The sequence below is a fragment of the Eulemur rufifrons genome, chromosome 30, assembly GCF_041146395.1.
Source record: "Eulemur rufifrons isolate Redbay chromosome 30, OSU_ERuf_1, whole genome shotgun sequence".
NCBI classification, from domain to species: domain Eukaryota; kingdom Metazoa; phylum Chordata; class Mammalia; order Primates; family Lemuridae; genus Eulemur; species Eulemur rufifrons.
Window position 1 is genome coordinate 99,330,569 of NC_091012.1, and position 22,743 is coordinate 99,353,311.

General features: G+C 38.5%; 1 protein-coding gene across 1 annotated transcript in view; it reads left to right on the forward strand.

Moving 5' to 3' along the window:
• FAM120C (family with sequence similarity 120 member C) overlaps positions 1–22,743 on the forward strand; it is a 90,083-nt gene that overhangs the window by 47,338 nt on the left and 20,002 nt on the right. The window contains exons 8-10 of the mRNA XM_069462945.1: positions 278–551; positions 1,834–2,005; positions 13,205–13,454. Of these exons, the coding sequence (XP_069319046.1) occupies positions 278–551; positions 1,834–2,005; positions 13,205–13,454 (696 nt within the window). The remainder of the gene's footprint in view (positions 1–277; positions 552–1,833; positions 2,006–13,204; positions 13,455–22,743) is intronic.

A 22,743-nucleotide genomic window follows, 5' to 3' on the forward strand; every position in this document is an offset into this window, starting at 1 on the left:
TTAATACATAAGCAGACTCTAAACATGGCCTCTTCCAAGGTGTAAAGGATCCAAAGTGATTCTCATGACTTTTGATTGCTTTGGTTTGTGTCAGGTGAAAGAAGCCAGGAGGGTAGTGATGGCCTCTGAGATGAAAGGTAACAGGTCCAGTGCTAACCCAGTGTCCTGACCTTCAGAGGGTTTACGAGATTTCTTGGGCCCAGAATGGACACCCTGAGTTGAAATACCTTTATCAACCTCCCTTTTCTCTTCTACACTGTCTTTCTAAATTTTTTAGTCATATTACAGAAGGACTTCAGCAGCAGCCTGAATGGGAAGATCCCAATGGTGACAGAGGTTCTTGGGTACAGCCCGTTGATGCTGGAGTTTCAGAAGCCAGCCTAGGTGATGGTGAGCCCCACATCCCATCTCTGCTGTCTATGTCTACGAGGAACCACATGGACATCACCATTCCACCCTTACCTCCAGTAGCTCCAGAAGTCTTACGGGTTGCTGAACACAGACACCGGAGGGGTCTTATGTACCCATATATCTATCACGTCCTCACTAAGGTGAGGCAGCCCATCAGCACCTACCTCCCTGCCCTTAACACTGTACTTGATGCTTACTAAGACTGTAAGTTACCAGAGAAAATTTTGATCATTAGTTTCTGAAGGGAAATAAAAGGAGAACAAGTATGCTGGGACCCCTAATTGTATTAAGGGCCTCAGGTTAGATGAGACCAGCAGGAGATGGGACTGTGCAGTAAATGAGGCCTCTTGAAGAGAAGTGTAATTGTGAGATTTTGAAGTAGATAATGTACCAAATTGTTAGACTCTGGTTCTACGGATGAACACAGTCTAAGAAAAGGCTTTATGCCCTTGTTCCTTATCTCTTCCTCTACTTCTACAGAACGGTTCCTCTCTCCTCCAGTTTTACCATACAAATCCATCCCCCAGCAAAATATCTAAGATGGACTTTTCCCATTAGTCAGTCCTAGTTGAGACTTTTTATATTTTATTTTATTGTATTTGGAGTTAGAGTCTCTCTCTGTCACCTGGGCTAGAATGCCTTGGCCTCAGCCGAGCCCACATCAACCTCAAACTCCTGGGCTCAAGCAATTCTCCTGCCTTAGCCTCCCAAGTACATGCCACCATGCCAGGCTGATTTTTCTTTTTTTTTTTTTTTGTTGAGACAGAGTCTCACTTTGTTGCCCAGGCTAGAGTGAGTGCCGTGGCGTCAGCTTACCTCACAGCAACCTCAGACTCCTCGGCTTAAGCGACCCTACTGCCTCAGCCTCCCGGGTAGCTGGGACTACAGGCATGTGCCACTATGCCCGGCTAATTTTTTCTATATAGATTTTTAGTTGGCCAGATAATTTCTTTCTATTTTTAGTAGAGACGGGGTCTCGCTTTTGCTCAGGCTGGTCTCGAACTCCTGACCTCGAGCGATCCACCCGCCTCGGCCTCCCAGAGTGCTAGGATTACAGGCGTGAGCCACCGCGCCCGGCCTGATTTTTCTATTTTTAGTAGAGATGGCAGTCTCACTCTTGCCCAGGCTGGTCTCCAACTCCTGAGATCAAGCGATCCTTCCGCCTCGGCCTCCAAGACTGCTAGAATTACAGGCGTGAGCCACCACACCTGGCCTAGTTGAGACTTTAAAAATGGAATATAGCTTATAAATTGGCTATGATCAGCTGGGCTCATTACACTTTCTTTTTAGCCTGAAACTCTGTCTAAATACAAATAGAAAATTTAGTAGCTAGGCTACAGTTTATTACTGGTTCTTCTCATCTCAGTTTGAAACCTTGAGATAATTCATTTTCTCCTTTCCCCTGGACTGTTCTTTTGTTAGGGTGAAATTAAGATCCCTGTATGTATTGAGGATGAGTGTAACATGGAGCTGCCTCCAGCTGCTCTCTTGTTCCGGTCAGCTCGTCAATATGTATATGGAGTCCTTTTTAGTCTGGCAGAGACACAGCGGAAAATGGAACGCATGGCCATACGGCGGCGGCTGCCTGTAGAAGGTAAGTGTACTTCTAGATTTGACAGTTCTGTCAACACTTGACACAGAGCAAAAATGTCTGTGTAAACACATTATACTTTTTGGCTATGGAACAGTCTTTAAGAAAATGCATCATTGGCCGGGCGCGGTGGCTCACGCCTGTAATCCTAGCACTCTAGGAGGCCGAGGCAGGTGGATTGCTCAAGGTCAGGAGTTCGAGACCAGCCTGAGAAAGAGCGAGACCTCGTCTCTACTAAAAATAGAAAGAAATTATCTGGCCAACTAAAAATATATATAGAAAAAAAATAGCCGGACATGGTGGCGTATGCCTGTAGTCCCAGCTACTCGGGAGGCTGAGGCAGAAGGATTGCTTGAGCCCAGGAGTTTGAGGTTGCTGTGAGCTAGGCTGACGCCACGGCACTCACTCTAGCCTGGGCAACAAAGTGAGACTGTCTCACAAAAAAAAAAAAAAAGAAAAAAGAAAAAAAAAAGAAAAGAAAAAGAAAATGTATCATTCACCGGAATACATACTGGTATGGGAAATACATTAACTTAAGCCCCAATTCTGCACTTACCAAGCATTGAGAGTGACTATCACTTATAATAACCATACTGGGCTTTGGGAATATAGAGGTGTATCTTCCACAGTCTCTTATCCTTCATAAGGTTTTTTGTTTGTTTCTTTGTTGATATTGAGACAGAGTCTCACTCTATTGCCCAGGCTAGAGTGTGTGGTGTCAGCCTAGCTCACAGCAACCTCAAACTCCTGGGCTCAAGCGATCCTACTGCCTCAGCCTCCCGAGTAGCTGGGACTATAGGCATGCACCACCATGCCCGGCTAATTTTTTTTCTATATATATTTTAGTTGGCCAGATAATTTCTTTTTATTTTTAGTAGAGACGGGGTCTCGCTCTTGCTCAGGCTGGTCTCGAACTCCTGACCTCGAGTGATCCACCCGCCTCGGCCTCCCAGAGTGCTGGGATTACAGCCGTGAGCCACTGCGCCTGGCCCAGCTAATTTCTTTCTATTTTTTTTTAGTAGAGACAGGGTCTCACTCTTGCTCAGGCTGGTCTCGAACTCCTGAGCTCAACCGATCCTCCCGCCTAGGCCTCCCAGAGTGCTAGGATTACAGGCGTGAGCCACCACACCTGGCCCTTCATGAGGTTTTTGTTTTGGGATTTGATCCTATAGTTCCCCACCCCCGGTACCGGTCCACGGCCTGTTAAGGACCCGGCAGCAGAGTTCCCTGCGGCTACGCCATGCACCCCCCTCACTGCCTGCCCAGTCCATGGAAAAATTATCTTCCGTGAAATTTAGGAAGGTGGGGGGAGGCACACAGCAATAGGTGAGCTGCAGGTGAGCAAATGAAGTTTCATCTGTATTTATAGCCTCTCCCCATTGCTTGCATCACTACCTGAGCTCCACTTCCCCTGCCCCTCCCCCACGTCTGTGGAAAAATTATCTTCCATGAAACCGGTCCCTGGCACCGAAGAGGTTGAGGACTTCTGCATGTAGTTGGAGCCATTGAGGTGTTTTAAGCTGCAGAGTGATGTGGTCAAATTAGTGTGTTCAAAAGAATGCTCTAGATTTCTGTTTCTGAGAAGATGGAGTAGAGTAGATTAGATGTACTTTTCCCTATTCCTCCCGCCAAGTACAACTAAAAGCCCATGACTTATATATTAAACAATACAAGACACTCTAGAAGACAGACTGGCTGAGGATCTTGGGACCCAAGGAATGACACACTGATACAGTGGTGAGTTACCTGGGTTTTCTTTTGTCTCACATATCCCATATTGGATGTGAGACAAGCCCAGAATTGCCAACAGCAGCACACCAATAGGAGCCTTCCCCCACCCCCACCAAAAGCCAGCTTTCTCTGGCCAAAGGACCAAAATGGAGCAACCTAGCAACACAGAACATTTTTAGGTAATAACCGCTGCACTCTAGCCAAAGACCATAGAAACACTATGTTCTAACCCATCCCCACCAACAAAGACCAAATGAAGAACCTACACTTCCACTCTTACTAGGCTGTAAGGAGGTATCTCACCTATTCCTGCTGGAGAGGTGTCAGACAAGGTCAAGTGGGGAGCCAAGACTTCTACTCCCACCTAGCAGTAATGAAACAGTGTCCCCTTCATCTCCTAGAGTGATGTCAGAAAAGGCCTGCTAAAACACAAAATTTAAATGAGATCCAGAGTCTTTTAAAGTAATACCCCAAATATCCAGGTTTCAATTAAAAATCCCTTATCATACCAAGAACCAGAAAGATTTCAAATTTAGATCTCAAACTGACTGAGGAAATAAAATGAACACAAACATGACAGAAGTTTGAATTATCTGACAAGAATTTCAAAACAGCCATCATAAAGATGCTTTGACAAATAATTGCAAACATGCTTGAAAGAATTAAAAATAGAAAGTTGCAGCAAAGATGTAGAATATATAAAGCGAAATCAAATGGAAATTAAGAACTAAAAATTATAATAACCAAAATAATATTCTCAATGGATGGGTTAAATGGCAGAATGGAGACAGTAGTGGAAAGAATCAGTGAACTTGAAGGCAGAACAGTAGAAATACCTAGTCTGAATAACAGAGAAAATAAACTAGAAAAGCAAATGAACAGAGATCTGTGGGACTATAACAAAAGACCTAATGTTTGTATCATCAGAATCTCAGAAAGCGAGGAAACAGAGGGTAGAGCTGCAAAAGTATTCTAAAAAATAATGGCTGAAATATCCTCAAATTTGACAAAAATATACATCTACAGATTCAAGAAGCTGAGTAAATTGTAAACCCAAAGAAATCTATGGCAGGATACATCATGATTAAACTTTCCAAATGTAATGATAAAAAAGATTTATTGAAAGCAGCCAGACAGAAATGATGCATTACCTGTAAGGGGAAAATAATAGAAATAACATCTGATGTTTCATCAAAAGCCATGGAGTTCAGAAGGAAGTAGCATGAATTTTTAAGTGGTAAAGGAAAAGAATTGTAAACTCAGAATTCTATACCAAACAAAAGTATCCTCCAGTAATGACGGGGACATCCAGACCTTTTCAGCTGAAGAAAAACCAAGATAATTTTTCACAAGGAGACTTACCTTTAAAAGAATGGCTAAAGGTAGTTCTCTACACAGAAAGGAAATGATAAAAGAGGGAATCTTGGAACATTAGGAGGGAAGAAAAAACAGTGGAAAGAACAAAAGTATGGATAAATATTATAGACTTGCCTTTTTCTCTTGAATTTTCTAGATTATATTTCACATTGAAGCAAAAATTATAACACTGGTTAATGTGGTTCTCTATGTATGTAGTGAAAATATTTAAAGACAATTGTAAGTGGAGGAGTGTAAAGTCACAGCGCATAGGTCATGTTTCTACACTTCACTTGATAAAATGTCAACACGAGTAGACTGTGATAAGCTATGTATATATGATTTAATACCTAGAACGGGCACTGAAAAAAATACACAGAGAGATATACTCAAAAACCCTCTAAATAAATCAAAATGCAATTCAAAAATTAGTTCGGCCAGGTTCAGTGGCACACGCCTATAATCCTAGCACCCTGGGAAGCCAAGGCAGGAGGATTGCTTGAGCTCAGGAGTTCGAGATCAGCCTGAGCAAGAGTGAGACCCTGTCTCTACTAAAAATAGAAGAATTAGCTAGGCATGGTGGCACATGCCTGTGGTCCCAGCTACTCGGGAGGCTGAGGCAGGAGGATTGCTGGAGCCCAAGAGTTTGAGGTTGCTGTGAGCTAGGCTGACGCCACGGCACTCACTCTAGCCCAGGGTGACAGAGTGAGAGACTATCTCAAAAAAAAAAAAAGGAAAAATTAATTCAAGTAATCATAGGAAGGAAAGAACTAGAAAGCAGAGTAATGAAAAGCAGAGAGAACTAACAGAAACAAAAATAAAATGACAGACTTAATTCATAACATATCAATAATTGTATAAATGTAAGAGGTATAACTACACCAAATTAAAATGTAGAGATTGGCAGACTAGATAAAAACATAAGGCATCTATGTGCTGTCTACAAAAACTTACTTCAAATATGAAGGATATAGGTAAGTTGAAAGGAAGAGGATGGAGGATAATATACCATGCAAACATTAATCAAAAGAAAGCTGCAATTCTGAGCAAGGAAAATTGCCAGGGACAGAGAAGGACATTATACAGTGATAAAAAGGTGAATCCACCAAAAAGATATAGCAATCCTAAGTATGTATCACCAAATAACAGCCACAAAATATGTGATTCAATAACTAACAGAACTGAAAGGATAAATAGACAAATGCAAAATTATAGTTAGAGACTTCAACCTCCTTATTAATAATGAGTAAAACAACTAGACAGAAGGTAAGGATATAGAGGAACTCAACGCCACCAGTGAACAGGATCAAATTGACTCTTATAGAACAGGACAATACATATTCTTTTCATGCATTCACAGAGCATATACTATGATAGATCATATCCTTGGCCATAAAACAAACCTCAGTAAATTTAAAAGAATTGGGTCAGCTGTGGTGGTTGGTGTGTGCCTGTAATCTTAGCTACTCAGGACGCTGAATAGGGAGAGTCACTTGAGCCCAGGAGTTTGAGACCCGCCTGGGCAATGACCAAGACCCCATCTCAATGAAAAACTTTAAAAAATTTAAAGAATTTGAATCATACAGGGTATATTTTCATTCCAGTATGGAATCAAACTAGAAATCAATAACAGAAAGATAACAAGAAAATCTAGAAATACTTGGAAAATAGCAAAGCATATCTATATAAATCATGGGTCCAGGATGAAGTCTCAAGGGAAAGAAAGAAATATATTGAACTAAATGGAAATAGAAAGATATTAAAATTTGTGGGATGGAGCTAAATCATTGCCGAGAGAGAAATTTATAGTACTAAATGCTCACAGTAGAAAAGAAGTCTCTAATCAATAATCTAAACTTTCAGGCTGGGCTTGGTAGCTCACGCCTGTAATCCTAGCACTCCTGGAGGCCGAGGTGGGTGGATTGTTTGAGTTCAGGAGTTCGAGACCAGCCTGAGCAAGAGCAAGACTGCGTCTCTACTAAAAAAATAGAAAGCAATTATCTGGATGTAAGGCTGGTGGCAGGTACCCCTCCTTTCCCTAATGAAAAAAGAAGAAGTCCCTCCTATCCCTCAATACCCGCCCCAAAGTTGAAACAAAGAAATTCCTCACTCCTCGCACCGACATCTCCTGGCCAAAGAAGCTCCCATCCCCCAGCCCTAAGAACCTATATAAACCCACTCAGACTTCTGGGCAGCGCAGCTTCTCTGGGTCCTGTGGGTCCCGTGAGGCTCGCCCGGGTCCCTCTCTCAGGGACTCGTTACCCCCACCCGGGAGCGCCCCAATAAAGCCTCTTTGCTTATCCCTTTCAACTCTGCTCGTCTTTATTTCTCTGGCGCCTGCTACTTCAAAGAAACCTTACACTGGACAACTAAAAATATATAGAAAAAATTAGCTGGGCATGGTGGTGCATGCCTGTAGTCCCAGCTACTCGGGAGGCTGAGGCAGGAGGATCGCTTGAGCCCAGGAGTTTGAGGTTGCTGTTAGCGAGGCTGACGCCACGGCACTCACTCTAGCCTGGGCAACAGAGTGAGACTCTGTCTCAAAAAAAATAAAAAAATAAATAAATAAATAATAGTCTAAACTTTCAGCTCAAGAAACAAGAGGAGGAGGAGAAAACTAAATCCAAAGCAAACCAAAGGGAGGAAATGATAAATATAAGAGCAGAAATGAATGAAATTGAAAACAGAAAAACAGTAAAGAAAATCAATTAAACAAAAACCTTGTTCTTTGAAAAGAACAATACAATTGAGAAACTTCTAGCAAGACTGCAAAGAAAAAGACAGAAGACCCAAATTTAAATGAATGGGAGAATGAAGCAGGATATCACCACAGAACCTACAGACATTAAGAGAATTATATGAGAATAATATAAATAATTCTAAACACATAAATTTGATAACTTAAATGAAATAGACCAATTTCTAAAGATATCTAAATCACCATCTCACCCAACATAAAATAGATAATTTGAATAGGCCTATAAATATTAATGAAATTTAATTAAGAACTTTCCAAAAAAAAAATCTAGCTTAGACGGTTTCACTGGAGGATTTTACCAAATGTTTAACAAAGAATTACAATTCTACATAATCTTTTCCAGAAAATAGAAGAGGAGAGAACACTTTCTCATTCTATCATATGAAGCTATGATATTATTGCCCTGATAATAAAACCAGATGAAAACAGTAGTACATAAAAAGAACATTTCAGACCAGTATCCTCTATCAATATATGTTATGGACTGAATCCATATGTCCCCCTCAAATTCATATGTTGAAATACTACCCCCCAATGTGATGGAATCAGGAGGTGGGGCCTTTGGGAGGTAATTAGGTCATGAGGGTGGAGTCTTCATGAATGGGATTAGTGCCAATATGAAATGGGACCGGAGAGCTTTCTCTGTTTTCCATCATATGAGGATACAATGAGAAGACAACCATCTGCAAACCAGGAAGCAACCAACTCGCATATACAAAAAGTTGGCCCTATGTATATATGTATATGTGGGTTTCACATTGAATAGTGTGTTTCCTGTGAATGCTGTTTCTGATCTGCGTTTGGTTGGAAAAAATCCACATGTAAGTGGACGCACACAGTTTAAACCCATGGTGTTTAAGGGTCAGCTATACTTAATGGTGAAAGACTGAATGTTTTTCTTCAAGAATCAGAAACACTACTAGGATGTCAGCTCTTTCCAGTTCTCTTAACATAGTACTAGAAGTTTTAGAATAATAAGATAAGAAAATGAAATAGAAGGCATGCAGATCAAAAAGGAAGAAATAAAACTATCTATAATTGCAGATGACTTATAGTCTATGTAGAGAATCACAAGAAATCTACAACAAAACTCCTGGAACTAATAAATGAGTTTATTAAGGTTCCAGGTGTGATGAGGCGCAGTATTTACTATAGTTTTATGAACTTAAGGGAAGTCATCTTGTATATAGCCTAGTACAGTTATTTTGTGTATGGACTTATTGTTGTGTGAAGTAGAGAGAAGAATATATAAATAACAGAACAAAAAATTTATACAGCAATTAACTTGTAAATGATTATTTAAAATCATTAGATATATATAGTTACATTGTACTACACTTGGCAGTTCCTTGGAGAAATGTTCCTTAGATATTCCTTAAAAATTTGTTCCTTGATTTAACTAATGCTATCTGCTTCTGTAAAGTCACTTACTTATAAATTATTGTACTGAGCTGTATGTATATGGTTATTATTGTTAGTGGTAAAGGTATATAACCCCTGCCCACTTTAAGATCTAATTCTCTATGTCTAAACTTTCCCAAAAACAAAAATAGTCACTGGCCAACTAATAAAAACTCACTAATTTAACTCAATTTGACTTTCAAGTGGTCATTTTCTCACGTCTCAGACCATTACACCAGGATACAAAATAAAAACATAAAAATTGATTGTATTTCTGTATACTAACAATGAATATGTGGAATTGAATTTTTAAAATATAATACCATTTACAGTCCCTTCAAAGAAAATTAGTTATAAATTTAACAAAAGGTGTTCAAGATCTGTATGCTGAAAATTATAAAATGCTGATGAAAGAAATCAAAGACGACCTAAATAAATGGAGAGACATAGATGTTCATGAATTAGAAGACTCAGCATAGTAAAAATGTCAGTTCTCCCTAAATTGATATACAGGTTTAATGCAATTCCTATCCAAATCCCAGCAAGATTCTTTGTAGATATAGACAAGATTATTCTAATGTATATAGGAAAGATAAAGGAATTAGACTAGCTAAAACTATTTGGAAAAGGAAGAATAAATTGGGAGCAACTGCTGAACCTAACTGCAAGACTTATTATGTAGCTAAAATAGGCCGGGCACTGTGGCTCACGCCTGTAATCCTAGCACTCTGGGAGGCCGAGGCGGGAGGATCGCTCGAGGTCAGGAGTTCGAGACCAGCCTGAGCAAGAGCGAGATCCCGTCTCTACTAAAAATAGAAAGAAATTGGCTGTACAACTAAACATATATATAGAAAAAATTAGCCGGGCATGGTGGCACATGCCTGTAGTCCCAGCTACTTGGGAGGCTGAGGCAGGAGGACTGCTTGAGCCCAGGAGTCTGAGGTTGCTGTGAGCTAGGCTGACGCCACGGCACTCTAGTCCAGGCAAGAGAGCGAGACTCTGTCTCAAAAAAAAAAAAAAAAGACTTGTTATGTAGCTAAAATAATTAAGACTGCGTGATATTGGCAGAAGTATTGACACATAGATCAATGAAACACAATAGGGCATCCAGAAATAGTCCCACACAAGAACAGCCAACTGATTTTTGACAAAGCTGCAAAAACACTTCATTGGAGGAAGGATAGGTAGTATTTTTCAAAAATGGTGCTGGATCAACTGGACATCCATAGGTAAACAAATATCTCACATATGTGTATTAGTATCTACAATATGTAAAGAACTCTCAAAACTGAACATTACAAAAACAATCCAAATGAAAATTGACAAAAGACACACAGACATTTCACTGAAGAAGATATACATATGGCAAATAAAGACATGAAAAGATGTTCAACATCATTAGCCATTAGAGAAGTGCAAATTAAAACCTCAATGAAGTATCACTATATAACTATCAAAATGACTAAGATGTATAATGGTGATAATACTACATACCAGAGAGGATGAAAGGAAACTGGATCACTTATGAGTTGCTGGTAGAAATGGAACACAATAGGGCATCCAGAAATAGTCCCACATAAGAACAGCCAACTGATTTTTGACAAAGCTGCAAAAGCACTTCATTGGAGGAAGGACAGTAGTTTTCAAAAATGGTGCTGGATCACCTGGACATCCATAGGTGAACACTTACCACATATCTATACTAGTATCTAAAATATGTAAAGAACTCTCAAAACTGAACATGACAAAAACGGTGCTGCCAGTCTGGAAGAGAATTTGTAATTTTTTTTTTCAAAACTAAAAATAGACTGGCCAGGTGCAGTGGCTCACGCCTGTAATCCTAGCACTTTGGGAGGCCGAGGTGGGAGGATTGTTTGAGGTCAGGAGTTGGAGACTAGCCTGAGCAACATAGCAAGACCCCGTATCTACAAAAAATAAAAATTAGCTGGGTGTCGCAGTGTGTGCCTATAGCCTCAGCTACTCTGGAGGCTGAGGCAGAGGTTCATCTGAGCCCAGGAGTTTGAAGTGCAGTGAGTTAGGATGATGCCACTACCCTCATGCCCAGGCAACAGAGCAAGACCTGTCTCAAAAAAAAAAAAAAAAAAAAAAAAACCTAAAGTAAACTAAAACTAGACTCAACTTATAGGTCAACAGTTATATTCGTGGGCATTTATACTAGAGAAATAAAGACTTATTTTCATGCAGGAAGTTGTTCACAGTGCAGTTTTTTTTTTTGTTTGTTTGTTTGTTTGTTTGTTTGTTGCCCGGGGTAGAGTGCCATGGCGTCAGCCTAGCTCACAGCAACCTCAAACTCCTGGGCTCAAGTGATCCTCCTGCCTCAGCCTCCCAAGTAGCTGGGACTACAGGCATGCACCACCATGCCCAGCTAATTTTTTCTCTATATATATTTAGCTGTCCATATAATTTCTTTCTATTTTTAGTAGAGACAGGGTCTCGCTCTTGCTCAGGCTGGTCTCGAACTCCTGAGCTTAAACAATCCGCCCACCTCGGCCTCCCAGAGTGCTAGTATTATGGGCGTGAGCCACCGCACCTGGCCCACAGTGCAGCTTTATTCTTAATAGCTCCAAACAACCTAGATGTCTTTCAATGGGTGAATGGTTAAACTGTGGTATATCCATACCATGCAATACTACTCAGCAAGAGGATAATGAACTATTGATACATGCGACAACATGGATGGATCTCAAGGGCATTATGCTGAATGAAAACGCCAATCTCAAAAGGTAGCATACTGTATGATTCTATTTATATAACATTCTCAAAAATGACAAAACTGTAGAGATGGAGAACAGATTTTCATGGTAGTTTGCGTGAGTTAGGGATGGTGCTGGAAGGCATTGGGTGTGACGATAAAGGCTTGGCACAATGGAAATCTTTGTGGTTATGAATCAGTTCTGTATCTTCATTGCAGTGCTGGTTACATGAACCTACACAACATAGAACTATAAACACACATTGTAACCATATCAGTTTCCTGGCTTTGATAAGGTATAACCATTGGAGAAATTGGGTGAAGTGTACACAGGACCTCTCTCTACTATCTTTGCAACTCCCTATGAATTTATAATTATTTCAAACTAAAAAGTTTTTTTTAAAAAAACAACAACATTCTAGTGGTTGTGGAGCATGGGTCTGAGGCGGACCAAACAGGATGAAAGTAGGAACAAATAGTCTGGAGACTCTTGTCAGGTGAAAGATGATATTCGAGCCACTAGAGTATTTGTTGTGCTGGAGAAAAGGGAACAGATAGAAGGGATGATAAGGAGGTAGAATCAGCAGGGTGTCGGTGATATCCAGCTGTGTAGGAGGTGGAGAGGAGAGAGGACTCTAGGATGACTCTCAAGTCTCTAGCTTGGGTGATTGAGTAGATGCTAGATGTCACAAATAAAAGAGGCCATAGCTTAGGAGGCTGAGATGTATTAGAAGTGTATAGAAGCCATGTTTTCCTGGTATGCTACACCTTTGTAAATCTAAAAGATGTTGGTTTTTTGAGAATTTTGTGAAATTTCTTAAAGTCTTTTGGGTTGTCCTATTGTCTATTATGAAGCCAGATAGTCAAATAATTTTTCGTTGGACTTCTTTCCTTGCCTAGCCTGGAACATCAACTTAAGAAATAAGTTTCAAAGTAATTCAAAACTGTGTGACATTGGTTTCTTTGATTTCTTTATCTAAAAAATGACCACTGTTTTGTGATAATGTAGTCATAATAGTTCTCTCTCAAGATTTTTATGAGAATTAAATGAGTTAATATATGTAAAGTACTTAACACATCAAGCACCTAATAAATGCTTGCTATTCCTGCTGTTACTGCTGCTAATAATAAAAATTATAGTAACAAAAAAATTAAAAGTTGTTGAAATGCGATGGATCTTGAAAATTGTGGATGGCTGTAGAAATGCTCTAGAGCCTATTTTCCCTCAATTTCTGTTTTCTAGTTCCTTCAGTGATCCTTAAAGAGTGGTCTGCCTATAAAGGGAAGTCACCTCAAACCCCTGAGCTGGTGTCTGCACTGACATTTCGAGAATGGACTTGCCCAAACCTCAAGAAGCTCTGGCTAGGCAAAGCAGTTGAGGACAAGAACAGAAGGATGCGGGCCTTCCTAGCTTGTATGAAGTCAGACACACCCAGTATGCTCAATCCAGCCAATGTCCCCACCCATCTGCTGCTCATGTGCTGTGTACTCCGGTAAGGCGTGTGACAGAGAGGCAGCCAGTTCTTTTCTCTTTTACTTTTTTGACATTTCCTTTAAGCAAGTGTTTTTATGGTATTTCAGGGTGGGAATATTTTTGTTTTATGTTCATCTTAGACTTCAGAAACACTGAAAATGATTGTTAGGATAGTCTCCTCAGTTTTGATCTTTTATGTTTGGTTTTACTTTAGTTTTTGTCTACTTCACTCCTCATTCCTGATCCAGTTCCCTTCTTTCCACCCATAGTCATCCACTCTTAGGTTTTGATGTGTATCCTTCTAAGCCATCTTCCATGTATTTATTTAGACATGTGCACCCATGCACAGTCTCTACTACTTTTTGTATGTGTAGATATTTTTTCCTGTTTTGACATGAAAGGTATTGTGCTGTATACCTCACTTTGTTTCTTACTTTTTTTCACTCAATGTTATTTTTGAGATCTATCAATATTCATATATGGTTCATTCCTTTTGACTGCTGGATTATGTTTCATCAAATACTAATATCACAGTATTTTACTGATTGATGGATAGTTATTTCCAGTACTTTGATATTACAAACAGTGCTGTAGGGAATATCTTCATAGATGCTTCTGTCTCTCTGTGTTCCTGTGTCAGTTTATCTGAAGCCCAGGAGTAGAATTCCTGGATCCTGTAAAATATGCATGTAGATTTTTCACTAGATATTGCCAAATTGCTCTAGGTTATAGCTGTACTAATTTATATTCCTATGAACAATGCATAAGTGTTTCTATTCGCTCATATTATTGCCAGTGCTAATATTATACAACTTCTTAATTTTTGCCAATCCAGTGGATTTCAAGTAGTGTGTTTTAATTTGCACTTATTTGCTTACAGATGAGGTTAGTCTTCTGTTTTTATGGTTATTAGCCATTTGAGTTTTCTCATTCTCTGAAGTGCTTATTTATCTTTCAAATTGGCTATTCGGTTACTTGTCTTTTTCTTGCTGATTACAGAAGTTTTTTTTATCACATATGTGTGTGTGTACACAGACACATATATAGGAGATATCTTTTTTATATTTGTATGTATGTGCATGTGTCTGTGTATCAAATATCTTTTCCAGTCAGCCACAATTTGTTTAAACTTTATGTACAATATCCTTTGTTGAACAGAAGTATTTCATTTTTACCAACCTTTTATTATTATAATTTCACATATACAGAAAAATTGGAAGGCTAGTACAGTGAACACTTATATAACTACCACCAAGATTCTGCAATTAATATTTTGCTATACTTGCCTTATTCTATATAACTAACTGTGTATTCATCTCTAGTCATCCATTCATTCTTTTTAATGCTTTTCTGAGGAAATTGTAGATGTCAGCGTACTTCTCCCTTCAACAAGAAGTATTTATTTTGGTTTTGTCCAACCCTTAAATACCTTTATGGTATATGCTTTGGTGTCTTTTAAAATAAATTATCCCTTACTCCTGGGTCATAAAGATATTTTTCTACATTTTTTTATGGTTTTATAGGGTTGTCTTCTGTTTCAGATCTTTAATATAGTGGGTATTTATTTTTTACATGGTGTGAGAAAGGATATAACTTTCTTTTCTATACATGCTAAGCCAGTTTCCCAGCTCCATTCATTACATGATCTCTTCTTTCCTCACTGATTTGTATTACCACCTTTCCTATGTATCAACTTCCTATATATACATGAGTTCATTCCTGGATTCTATTTTGTTCCATTGCCTATTTGATCCATCATCAATATCACATCATTTCAATTATTAATGGTTTACAATTTGCCTTAATATCAGGTGGGGAAAATCTTTGCTCTTTGCTTTTCTTCTTTTAGAATTGTACTAGCTATTTCTGTACCTTATGAATCTTTATTCTTCCATATATAATTTGGAATCAGTCTACAAAATCTTGTTGGGATTATTTTTGTCATTGAGTTAAGCTTATAGATTAATTTGGGGAACATTGACATCTTTATAATGTTCAGTCTCCCCATCCAAAGATAATAATTTATCTTTCCCATTTGCTCAAGTCTTCCTTTATGTCTTAGTAGAGTTAATTGTTTTCCATACAGGTCTCCTGTATTTAAAATTAATTACTAGGCATTTAATATATATTGTTGTGATTATGGATGATACTTGTTTCTATTATACTTTCTCATTGTTTATTTGCTGATGTTTAAAGGGGAGGCCAGGCCCTGTGAGTCACCAGAGAGTTATAGAGCACTAAGGTGTTTTTGCTTGTTTATTTGTTTGTTTGTTTTGCCCCGGCTAGAGTGCCATGGCATCAGCCTAGCTCACAGCAACCTCAGACTCCTGGGCTCAAGCGATCCTCCTGCCTCAGCCTCCTGAGTAGCTGGGACTACAGGTGCGCACCACCATGCCCAGCTAATTTTTCTATTTTTTAGTAGAGATGGGGTCTCACTGTTCCTCAGGCTGGTCTCAAACTCCTGAGCTCCAGCGATCCACCCGCCTCGGCCTCCCAGAGGGCTAGGACTACAGGCATGAGCCGCCCCCAGCCAAGCACTAAGCTTTGAAACCGGGAAGACCTTAGTTTGAATTCTGGTTCTGGCATTTTTCAGCTTGGATAAATCAGTTTAGCTTTTCTGAGCATCTGTTTTCTCACTATAAATGGGTATAATAATTCTTCTCAGAGCTGTTTGAACATTGAAAAATGCATGCACGGGCCCTACCACATAATAGGTGCCCAATATATGTTAATTCTCTAACTACTTGACATTAAGATCAATGACTTATAAAGTTTTCCCAATAATAATAATTGTTCAAAAGTTACATAGTATAAAATCTGGTTGGAAATTTAGAATTAAATTTTAAATGAATATTAACTTTTAGATACTGCATTTTCCAGCAATATCAAGTAAATACTGGGTAGGAACAATGAACTTTTTTAGCCTTTTAAGTACTAGGAGTCTAAACTCCTCAATTTCTTCTGCTAATTATGGGTAAAAGGATAAGGATTTATTCTTCCTACTTCCTGACATGTTCCTAGGCCACAGCTCTGCATTGTCCCATATTAACTCTGGAATTGCATATTTTGTTTATCTTCTTTCTAAAATGTATAGTAATTGCTCATTTTCCCATTTATTTGGTGCTCTGGGTTATATGGAATATATCCAGGAACATAAAAATCACTAAAAATGGCTTATGAACAGCTGTTATAAGAACTATCACAAAGACTATGCTCTAATAGTCTAATAGGTTCTATATATTTCCGCAAAGAGAATCTCTTAGCTTCCTGCTCTACCTACTTATTCTTAATTTTTTGTTGTTTAAAATTTTTTTTTATTATTTTGTAGAGATGGGGGGTTTCACTTTGTTGCCCAGGCTGGTCTCGAACTCCTGGCCTCAAGCAATCCTCCTGCCTCAGCCTCCCAAAGTGCTAGGATTACAGGCCTGAGCTACCATGCCTGGTATATTTATTCATAATTTAGACACATTTCTGACAATTTGGTCATCTGATTTTCTAGTGTACAATAGATCAGAAGCAGTAAATTGTAAGGGAGGCAAGACAGGGAATAGGAGCTACTCTCAGAACTAGCCCCACTGACAGCAGTGATAAGTGATAACCTACTGCCCAAATACAGGGGAAAGGATAGAAAGACTACTTTCGGCCGGGCGTGGTGGCTCACGCCTATAATCCTAGCACTCTGGGAGGCCGAGGCGGGTGGATCGCTCGAGGTCAGGAGTTCGAGACCAGCCTGAGCAAGAGCGAGACCCCCGTCTCTACTAAAAATAGAAAGAAATTATCTGGCCAACTAAAAATATATATAGAAAAAATTAGCTGGGCATGGTGGCGCGTGCCTGTAGTCCCAGCTACTCGGGAGGCTGAGGCAGGAGGATTGCTTGAGCCCAGGAGTCTGAGGCTGCTGTGAGCTAGGCTGACCCCATGGCACTCACTCTAGCCCAGGCAACAGAGTGAGACTCTGTCTCAAAAAAAAAAAAAAACTTTCTTTTTCTGGTATCTAAATAGCCAAATATCTTATGAAGGATTACTTCTTTTTATATTTATTTATTTATTTATTTATTTATGTATTTTAGAGACAAGGTCTCACTTTCATCCAGGCTGGAGTGCAGTGGTTCAATCACAGCTCACTGCAGCCTTAAACTCCTGGGCTCAAGCCATCTTCCTGCCTCAGCCTCCCTGGTAGCTTGGACTACAGGCAAATACCATCACAGCTGGGTAATTTTTTTTTTTTGAGACGGGGTCTGGCTATGTTGCCTGGGCTGGTCTTGAACTCCTGTCCTCAAGTGATCCTCCCACCTTGGCCTCCCTAAAGTTCTGGGATTACAGGTGTGAGCTACCGCACCTGGCCAAAAGATTGCTTTTTTAAAAGACTCAAAAAAAAAAAAGAGGCAATATCTGGAGTCATTTAGTGTAGGGTGAAATTGCCCTATATAAATCAGTAACCCAGTGTTTATAAAATCATCAAGAGCTACTATAATAGTACATATATGTACCTGGCAGTGTGCTAAGTCAGCCCTTTGTGTACGATGCTTCCGATCTTCATAATATGCTGAAAAGTAGGTATCATTTATCTCCACTCACAAATGAGAAAATAGACTCAAAGAGCAGTGACTCATAGAGATTACATATAAAAAGATATGATCTTACATAGAGATAATTCTAAGGAATCCACTGAAGGACAATTAGAACCAATAAATGATCACAGGATATAAGATCAACTACAAATATCAATTGTATTTTAGTACACTAGTGATTATTATTCCAAAAATAAAATTAAGAAAACAATCCTTTTATGATAACATCAAAAAGAATGAAATACTTAGGTATAATTTAACAAAAGAAGTACAAGATTTGTACACTGAAAATACGAAACACTGTTGAAAGAAATTATAGAAATTAAATAAATAGGCCGGGCGCGGTGGCTCACGCCTGTAATCCTAGCACTCTGGGAGGCCGAGGTGGGCGGATCGTTTGAGCTCAGGAGTTCAAGACCAGCCTGAGCAAGAGCGAGACCCCATCTCTACTAAAAATAGAAAGAAATTATATGGACAGCTAAAAATATGTATAGAAAAAATTAGCCGGGCATGGTGGTGCATGCCTGTAGTCCCAGCTACTCGGGAGGCTGAGGCAGTAAGATCGCTTAAGCCGAGGAGTCTGAGGTTGCTGTGAGCTAGGCTGACGCCACGGCACTCACTCTAGCCTGGGCAACAGAGTGAGACTCTGTCTTAAAAAAAAAAAAAAAAAAAAAAAAAGAAATTAAATAAATAGAAAGGTATCCCATGTTCATGAATACGATAAATTATTATTAAGATGGCAGTACTCCCTAAATTGATCTATATATGCAATGGAATCCAAAATCCCAGCTGTCTTATTTATAGAAATTAACAAACTCATGCTAAAATTAATGTGTAAATGTAAGGAACGCTGCTGTAGTTTCAATGTCCCCTCTAAAACTCATATGGAAACTTAATCCCCAGTGTGACAGTATTGGCAGGTGAGGCCCCTAAGAGGTGCTTGGATCATGAGGGTTCTGCCCTAATGAATGGATTAATCCATTCATGGATTAATGGGTTAATGAATTAATGAGTTATGGGAGGGGAACTAGTGGCTTTATAAGAAGAAAAGAGACCTGAGATGGTATGTGAGCACAATCACCATGTGACCAGCAAGAAGGCTCTCCCCAGATGCAGCCCCTCAACCTTGGACTTCTCAGCCTCCATAACTGTAAGAATTAAGTTCCTTTTCTTTATAAATTACCCAGTTTTCAGGTATTCTAAATAACAGAAAATGGACTAATACAGACCTAAAATAGCCAAAATAATGTTGAAAAAAGAAAAAAGTTACAGATTCACACTGTACAGTTTCAAAATTTACTACAAAACTACAGTAATCAAGACCGTGGTGTACTGGAATAAGGATAGACATAAATTAATGGAGTATATTTGAGTGTCCAGAAATAAACTGCCATTTATGGTCAATTGATTTTGGCAAGGGTACCAAGACAATTCAATGGAGGAAAGATAGACCTTACAACAAATGGTTCTGGGACAACTGGATATCCACATGTAAAAGAATGAATTTAAACCTCTACCTCATTCTATATACAGAAATGAACTCAAAATATACCAGATATAAAAGCTAAAACTATAAAACTCTTAGAAGACAACAGGTATAACTCTTGTGCCATCAGATTAGGCAATGATTTCTTCAGTATGATGCCAGAAGCTTAAGTTGACAAAAAGAAAAATAGGTTAGAGTAGAACAAAATTTAAAGTTTGTATGCCAGAAACAATGCCACAAATAAAGTGAAAACACAACCCACAGAATGGGAGAAAATATTTGTGCATCATATATCTGTTAAGGGCTAAGTGTCCAGAATATATAAAGTATTCTTACAACTCAAGCAATAAAAGACAAACATTAAGTCAATTTTTTAAATGACAAAAGATTTGAATACACATTTCTCCAGAGAAGATATGCAAATGTCCAACAAGCAAATGAAAAGACGATCAATGTTATTAGTCATTAGGGAAATGCAAATCACTGTTGAAGGGGATATGGAGAAATTGGAACCCTCATACATTGCTAGTGGGAACATAAAATGACACATGTCCACACAAAAAACATGTTCGTAAATGTTAATATAAAATTATTGATAATAGCCAAAAAAGTGGAAACAAACTTAATGTCCATCAACTGGTGAATGGGTAAACAAAATATTGTATATCCATACAATAGAAATTTTTTTTGTAGAAACAGAGTCTAGGTATGTTATCCAGGCTGGTCTCCAACTCCTGGCCTCAAGCAATCCTCCTACCTTGGCCTCCCAAAGTGCTAGGATTACAGGGATGAGCCACCATGCCCAGACTATACAACAGAATATCATTCAGTTATAAAAAGGAGTTCACTAGTGATTCATGCTACAGCATGGATGAACCTTGACAACATTAGGTTAAGTGAAAGGCACTAGTCACAAAAGGCCATATGTTATATGATTCTATTTATGTGAACTGTTCAGAATAGGAAATCCATAGATATAGTGATTACTGGTAGCCAGGGGCCTGGGGGAGGAGCAAACGTAGAATGATTGCTAATGGATAGGGGATTTCCTTTGGAGGTAATTTAAATGTTGTGGAATTAGATAGTGGTGATGGTTATACAACCCCATGAATATACTAAAAAATGTTGAATTGTACACTTTTAATAGATAAATTGTATAGCATGTTAATTTTATTTCAATAAAGTTATAAAATAAAAAAGTGAAATAGATTTCCAGATAACCAAAGACTAAGAGAATTTATTGCTACCAATTCACCTTAAAGTATTAACTGATGTCCTTCAAACTGAAAGGAAATGACACCAAATGAATAAATGACTACCTATAAAGATAATTACATAGATATATATAAAGTAGTATAAATATATTTTTTCTCATTTATTCACTTAAGTGATTTAAAAGACTACTGCATTAATCAATAATTATAAAATTGTATGTTAGTTTTACAATAATGGTATACTGTAAGTGACAATAATAGCACAATGGAAGGAGTAAAGAGAACTGTATTGGAGCAAAGTTTCTACATACTTAAATATACCGAAATTAGTATTAATTTGAAGTGTCTGATAAAATGTATATTGTGATCCACAGAGCAACCACTATGAAAATAACTAAAATATAGTAAAAAACCAACATAAGAATTAAAATACTACACTAGAGAATATCTGTTGAATACCAAAGAAGACAATAAAACAGGAACAAGCAAAAAAGGTATGAGACCTTTAAATCTAACCATATTGGCCGGGCGCGGTGGCTCACGCCTGTAATCCTAGCACTCTGGGAGGCCGAGGTGGGCGGATCGTTTGAGCTCAGGAGTTCGAGACCAGCTTGAGCAAGAGCGAGACCCCATCTCTACTAAAAATAGAAAGAAATTATATGGACAGCTAAAAATATATATAGAAAAAATTAGCCGGGCATGGTGGTGCATGCCTGTAGTCCCAGCTACTCGGGAGGCTGAGACAGGAGGATCGCTCGAGCTCAGGAGTTTGAGGTTGCTGTGAGCTAGGCTGATGCCACGGCACTCACTCTAGCCTGGGCAACAGAGTGAGACTCTGTCTCAAAAAAAAAAAAAAAAAAATCTAACCATATTCACAATCACATCAAATATAAATGGATTGAAAACTCCAGTCAAAAGGAAGAGATTGCTAGACTGGATAAAAAGCGTGAATATGCTGTCTACAAGAGATATACTTTAGACTCAAAAACATAAATAGATTGAAATAAAAAGAATAGAAAAAACATAACATGAGGGCTAGGGATGGTGGCTCACACCTATAATCCTAGCACTCTGGGTGGACAAGGTAGGAGGATCGCTTGAGGTCAGGAGTTCAAGAACAACCTGGGTAAGATCATAAGATGGAGACCCCCTTCTCTACTAAAAATAGTAAAAATTAGCCAGGCATGGTGGTGCATGCCTGTGGTCTCAGCTACTTGGGGGGCTGAGGCAGGACGATCGCTTGAGCCCAGGAGTTTGAGGTTGCAGTGAACTATGATGACACCACTGCACTTTAGCCAGGGTGACAGAGCAAGACTCTGTCTCAAAAAAAAAAAAAAAAAAAAACGAGAAAATGTATACCATGAGACAATAACCATATGAAAATTATAATGTTTGTACTAATATGAGACAAAATAGACTTTCTTTAAGACAAGTAATGTTACTATAGACAAATAACATTTTACAGTGATAAAAGGGTCAATTCATCAGGAAGATATAATAATTATAAACATATGTACCCCTGATGACAATCCTCCATTGTCATTGAATTGAGAATGATGATCAGTGACAATTGTTGAGTGATGAACTTAGACCCTTACTTCACACTATAATTACTCAAAATGGATCATAGACCAAAGGTAATAGTTAAAACTACAAAACTTATAGAAGAAAACAGAAAATTTTCAGTAACTTTGGGCTGGGCAAAGATTTCTTAGAAAATATACATATATATGTGTGTATATATATATATATATATATATATATGTGTGTGTGATTTGATCAAAATATAAAACTTTCTTGCATTTCAAAAGCCACCATTAAGAAACTGAAAAAGACAAGCCACAGACTGGAGTAATATTTACAAATTATAAATCTGATAAAGGACTTGTATCCAGAAAATATATAAATCTCTTACAAATCAATGATAAGAAAACAAACAGCATAATTAAAAAATGAGTAAAAGGTGTGAATAGACATTTCACCAAGGAAGATACAGGATTGGAGCATAAACATGAAAAAATGTTCAACTTCAGTAAT